Source organism: Mytilus californianus, unplaced genomic scaffold, assembly GCF_021869535.1.
Source record: "Mytilus californianus isolate M0D057914Y unplaced genomic scaffold, xbMytCali1.0.p SCAF_9, whole genome shotgun sequence".
In the NCBI taxonomy this organism is placed as follows: domain Eukaryota; kingdom Metazoa; phylum Mollusca; class Bivalvia; order Mytilida; family Mytilidae; genus Mytilus; species Mytilus californianus.
In genome coordinates this window covers 19513265-19519791 of record NW_026262745.1, presented here as the reverse complement: position 1 = coordinate 19519791, position 6527 = coordinate 19513265, and the positions used below count along the sequence as shown (strand labels likewise).

The 6527-nt window shown below is 34.8% G+C and overlaps 1 protein-coding gene across 1 annotated transcript; it reads left to right on the top strand.

Annotated features, from left to right (window-relative positions):
* On the top strand, positions 1-5036 carry LOC127715802 (leucine-rich repeat-containing protein 4C-like). Its single transcript, XM_052221941.1, has 2 exons — positions 1-1156; positions 4999-5036. The coding sequence occupies exons 1-2, from the start codon at positions 1-3 to the stop codon at positions 5034-5036; spliced, it is 1194 nt and encodes a 397-aa protein (XP_052077901.1).
* The last annotated feature ends 1491 nt before the right edge of the window (positions 5037-6527 follow it).

Sequence of the window (6527 nt, the reverse complement as noted above, 5' to 3'; positions counted from 1 at the left end):
ATGTCGCATTTAATATTAAGGTATTGCGGGATTGATGCAATGGACGCTGGAGCATTTAGAGCATTACCCGAATTAAAAACATTAAATTTAGAATTCAACAAAATTAAGATATTAACACAACAGTCGTTTCAAGGATTGACAAAGTTAACAACACTCGATCTGACCGGTAACAAACACTGTGACATTAAACCAAATGCATTTAACGGATTGCCAACTTTATTAGAGCTACGTTTAGGCGAAATGGACTTAGATACGCTTGATTTAAATTTGCTTAAATCGCTGCATAGTCTTGCCACCCTTGATCTTCATGGCAATAAATTAAAAACACTGGACTGGACTGTTCTGTCGTCGCTGACAAATTTGAAGCATATCGATCTTTCCGGAAATCAACTAACAACAATTCCGTCTAATATGTCGACACTATTTACACAAATAGAAACAAAGAAAGGGAGCATAAATCTGGGAAATAACCCTTGGAAATGTAACTGGGAAATTAAATGGATGAAAAACATGTCAGTATCATTCAGTTCCGTGTTTAGTATAGGGAACATTATTTGCGATTCACCTGCAAATCTGCAGTACATTTCATTAATCAATGTCCCTGATCCAAAACTAGAACCGATACTTCCGAAGATTTTATATTGTGACAAAACAAAAGTAACAGTGAACGAAGGTTCTGCTGTATTTATAAACTGCACGATAAAAGGCGATTCAACCACTGTCACGTGGATAAATCCGACTGGAACCTCTTTCGTGTCTTCTCCTTTACAACAAAATGGCCATAATGTTTACGTCAACGGTAGTTTGTATATGGCGAGCACATCGTCAGCCGATCGTGGTAACTGGACCCTGTCAGTATCTTCGAAGTTCGGCGAAGATCAAAGAGCTGTTGATATAAATGTTATTTTATCAACTACAACGACGACGACGACGACGACGACAACAACAACCACGCCGATACCAACAACAATTACAACGACAACACCGACAACGACGCCGACAACGACGCCGACGACAACGCCGACAACAACGCCGACGATAACGACAACTATGTCAACAGCATCGTCTAAGATTTTAACAATGTCGACTGTTCCTTTACCAACCAGGGAACCAGAATCACCGGAAGCGCCAAATATGCTGATGTATTATGCGGCAGGTGGTGGTGGTGGATTTCTTTTGTTGTTGCTTACTATAATTATTTGTTGTTTAAAATGTAAGAAATCGGGTCATGTAGATGATGCCGAACGATTTGATTCTGTGAAAACTCCCCGAAAAACACCAAGGCCCAGAAGAGTTAACGTGGTTCCACGCTCAAATAACTTAAAACATGCTTACTACTAATTCTAAATTAACCTAAAGTATATAATTGAACGGACCAGTTCAGTTTGCATTTTTCATTTATTATTTTACATCAAATAAGATATAGAACGAATTGTCGAATAAATTTGGTGTTTTCATTGAAGACGTTAAAGTATGTTCTAAGGCAATGTTTTGAGTGCGACATGAAGTTTGATATGTAAAGTTTAAACGTTCGATAATTTTAAGTTGGTTGTTAATTACAAAATAAGGACGGATACTGGTATGGTTTGGGTATTATTTTATATAGCAGGATCCAAAGGCAGCCATGCTAACACACAACATTTTGGAAATGCATGCAACATGTATATCCATAAAACCCTTATATATGTATATTTAAAAGTGTTCACGTATGTTCACGCAACCGAGTAAACATAGCGATACTCGAATTTGTCGTCTTTTTTTGGTTAATCAATTACAACTACTCTGTCATAACTTGGCAGAAACCAACCAACCATGTACAAGATCTTCTATTTCCCGGGCCACACAAAATAAAACGGGGGTTATCAATATGGTTACAAAATTGTTATCAATTTTATCTATCATCTCTCAACTGCAAACATCCCTTGGACCTAATGAAAAATAAACCACATTTACAGAAAATATATAACCCCTTTCTGCATGCAGGTCTGAAAGTAAATTTCGAGCCACTGGTTCTAATTATTTAGACTCAGGCTTTGTAAGCGAATAGTCGTTGTAGACGTTATAATTGAACGACATTGGGTGTATCATTCTAAGTTTGTTAATGGTACCTCAGTGATAATTGATGCCACGCTTGGACACACGTTTACACGAAAAGAAAACAAGAGAGGTATGCAAGTTTTTTTTTCATGATGAAGTTGAGATAATTCCTATTTGTTAATTCAACTTTTCCTTAACAGTTGTTAAATGATTTGTTGTACTTGATTTGTTTTTTAAGAATCAGTTATTAATATTTACCTTAAATTGCACGTTTGTTTACATGCTTTCATCACGGTTTTCCTCTCGAACTTGTGCTGTGCGGTGGCCGAAGTTCTAACGAGAAGTCTCGAAATTAAGGTCACTGCATACGGAAAAATATCGGCGAATTAGTGTACGGGAAGACAATAATACATTAGCTGTACATTTATGAAGATTTTGATAATAGAAAAGATTTTTTTTTACAAGAAAGTTCACGTACACTTGTTTTATAGTAAAACTTAGCCATTCAAGTATATGAAACATGTTCAACTTTTGTACTTAGGTTTGAAGTTTCACATGACTTTGATATCACATCTAAACGGGGTTTTATAATGATCATAATTTGTCATTTTGATGATCATTTTGATTCTGTTTTCATTTCACGTCCCTCTGTCCATTCAACCTGCTGCAAAATAAACGAATGATACGAATTTTAGTACAAACAAAATATTTTTGAGGTACGGTCATGACAAGAAGTCTTGAATCCAAATAAATTATACATAGTATCAAACGATTCCCGGGAAGTTGCAACCATAGTTTTAGGAGTTTTTGCATAACAATTTCTGTAAATATTTACTGTTGTTATTTTTATTTATTGTATTCAACAAATAAGATATGTTTATTTTATTTATGATTTCCTTTTTTCATGTTAAAACATTGACAACGTCTGAATTATTTAACTGTTGACAACAGTTATGAGATATCGATATAATATATTCAATTATTGCATATATGATAAGGTCTCTCCCAGTAAAGATTAAGCTGATATTAATTTGAATATTATACCTTTTTTTTCTGAAGAAAAAATCTTTCATTGCTACAGGATATATGATGCACAGTACTATTTGTTTTAATTTTCTATTGTTGATTGGGTATTGTTGATTTTCTTGTTCAAGAATGAAATAAAATGTTCACTTAAAATTAGCTTGTTTTTATATATATAAATATACATATGTATAAATGTTTCTATCTGACTGATTTTGATGATAAAACAACACTTGGGACGAATTCCCCTGAATTTATTTCACACTATGGTCATCATTTATATAAAAAACAGTCTTTTAATCTTTATACGTTTGGTTTGGGGTAATTATATAACTATGTCTGTAACTATGCTTTCTTTTTAACAATTAACGAAATGTAAATTCCTCTGGAGGGATTAATGATAGAGTTTACTTTACACATTTTCAGTATTTATCAAAAATTAGTAAGAAGAACATGGCCAAACCAATACCAAAGATTCACTAGGCAGTAAAGTTATCAATTTTCATAAGCTTATCAATTTTACCTATGGTCTTCTATAAATGCAGATTTGCACAAAAGAATCTAAAATATGCAATAAAATTGAGAATGGAAATGGGGAATGTGTCAAAGAGACAACAACCCAACCATAGAGCAGACAACAGCCGAAGGCCACCAATGGGTCTTCAATACAGCTAGAAACTCCCGCACCCGGAGGCGTCCTTCAGCTGGCCCCTAAACACTACATCAAAATAGTCTTTAATAATAAATAAAAGAGAGGTAGAGAATACCAACGGGATATTCAAACTCAAAGGTCAATGAGAAACTGACAAATTAACGTCATGGCTAGAAAAGAAAAATGGCCAAAAGACGAACGACAGTATACAAAACACAACATAAAAAAAAACAACTAAAGACTGAGCAACACGAACACAATCAAAAACCGGGAGTGATCTCAGTTGTTTCGGAAGGGTAAGCTGATCCTGATCCACATTGTGGCACCAGTCGTGTGGCTCATTTGATTACTAACTCGTTGTTAAGTCCAGTTCGGTGATGTCACATAAATACGAGGAAAAGAGGACGGAATTATGGTTACGGCAATTCGGACATATCCCGCTTTATTTCTTTACGGACAACCAAATTGTAATGGCGTTCGTAAAATTTTCGAAAGGATGCCATCAACATCACTACTTGGGACCCTTGGTTTAATAGCTTCCTTGTACAAAGCAACTCTCTATCAAGGAAATCATGATAGGGTATGCAAGCTCTGGAATATCGTATCAACTTGCAGGTATATACTCGTTATGCAGGTGCAGCTGGAATGTTACTACTTAGAAATAGAAAGTCGAGATCATCTCTTTAGTTGTAAAGTTTTGTACCTAACTCATCTCTTTTGTAGGTGTAAGTCAAGCTATGTGGCATTCTTAAATGTGTATATTGTATCCTTTAATTCAAGGTCGATGGGATAGATGAGTTCAACATAGTCACCAAACTTTGAATTATTTAGTGAGATGACATCATCTATATAGCGGAACGTGAAGTTGAATAATGATGCTAGATTCTTTTCATTCATCCTAAGAAGCTCCTGTATAAAGTCTGTCGAATTATCTAAGTAAATGAAGGAATAATTCGACAAGACGAGGAGCGCAGTTGGTTTCCATGGAAATGCCGATAAGTTGTTAAAAAACACGTCCTCCTTACCGCGTTACAAATATATTGTCAATTAAGAAACAAACATCTTGATAATGTCAGTTACAGAGTTTTTTTTTAATCAGAGTGTTTTTTTTTTTTCAAAGTTTGACTTATCCCTCCCTAAAACAAGACATTTGTATTTATGTTCTTCATAAATTTCTATGAAATCAAGTAGGATCAACTCTTTCAATTTGTCTTTAAGCTTGGAAGGGGTAATACTTATGTAAAGGGTAGAAAAGAAAAAAATGTTTTTATACGATTGTAATTTAGGTACTAGTATCAAACAAAGTGAAGGAATATCCAGTTGAAAGGAACCTAGAACAGATCTATGATTGTACAGGATTTTCTCTTTGGTATGTGTCGTGAGTGTATATGTTGAGTTTCCAGGAGAATTGTCAATACCTAATTCATTTATTAAGCAGTTTATGTAAGGTAATTTACACATAAAAACGATGTTGTTTGGGGCTTTAAACTGTGGAGATATCAACACATTTGTCATAAAATTAGGTCAGGTGCTTAGCAACATCTGAGTCTTTAAAGATCGATGTAGCATGTGTATTCTTTGACTTGTTAAGTTTTTTTAATTCTGATTTGTATCAAGGACCTCACTGACGTAGCTCATTTGGATAGCGTGTCTAAGTCTTTTTTTGTCGGGTTTAACCCATTGCCTGCCATCGTCCTCGACTGAATTCATCAGGCGGATTTTCATCTGTTGCTACGCGTGCTTATTTTTTTCTGCGGGTCCGCCGCTCGAAAGCCTTATTTCACTTTTGTACACATTTGTATCCTCAACTATCCTGCATTTTAAGTAGCGGAATATTCATTTCATATCCTGCCGTGTGCAAAGTCATTTACTTTAAGTTCTTACCAGGCCAAGTTAATCTTTTTTAAAATCCTCCTCCCCTAGAAAATCAAATGGTCGTCCCTTACAGTAGCCAACCGGATTATATATGATGCAGAACTAACACAGGTGTAATCAGGAAGTTGAATATTGAAGTCGTCAATATTGAGATCTGGCAACACGTAATTGGAATTGAAAAGTTTTGTCGCAATTGGTTTGGTATGGGTTTAAGAGATGATAGATACAGACTGATCTTTAAAGTAGGGAGGTATTTTCAACTGAAATGATTTATGATGATGGACATTGCCCTATATATAGTTAATGGCATCGAGACCTTTGTTGCCAAATAGAACTTTAATATGAATCTTTCAACCGTTTCATCTTTTTCAATGCGAACCGGTCTGAAAAGTATGTGACTAATACTATTCAAAATGATAACTGTGAGTTTGTATTAGTTTGAATGAGTATTTGCAACAGTGGTTTCCAAATACTCTAGTATATATCTACTAGTATATAAGTTGTGCAGATGTACAGATAATGCAGCTTTGAAAGGGTAATGCATAAAGCTTCGTTTTAATGTGATGAATACCTGACGGCTTCTGTATAAATGACAGGAGGTCATTAATAAAGAGACATCATATAATGATGTTGACCATGACTGCGTCTATGTCGAGGAGCAGAGTTAAAAAAAATATTCATGTTCACCGATCTACAGTGGTCCGGAGACACAGTTATCGTTCTCTGGTATTTCGAAATATAGTGTGGACAGCGTATAACTTGAGACTTTTTTCATACACCGTCCGAATTATTTTTTGTTTATATTTCATTCATAAACTAGTAAGTAAAGGGATGAAATTACATGTAAAAAAGAAAATTGGGGTCATAGATATTAAGGTAAAGTAGTGAATTGTTCCAGTTGAAAAAAAGTCAAAAAATAGTATGTCTGAAGCTGTTAAAC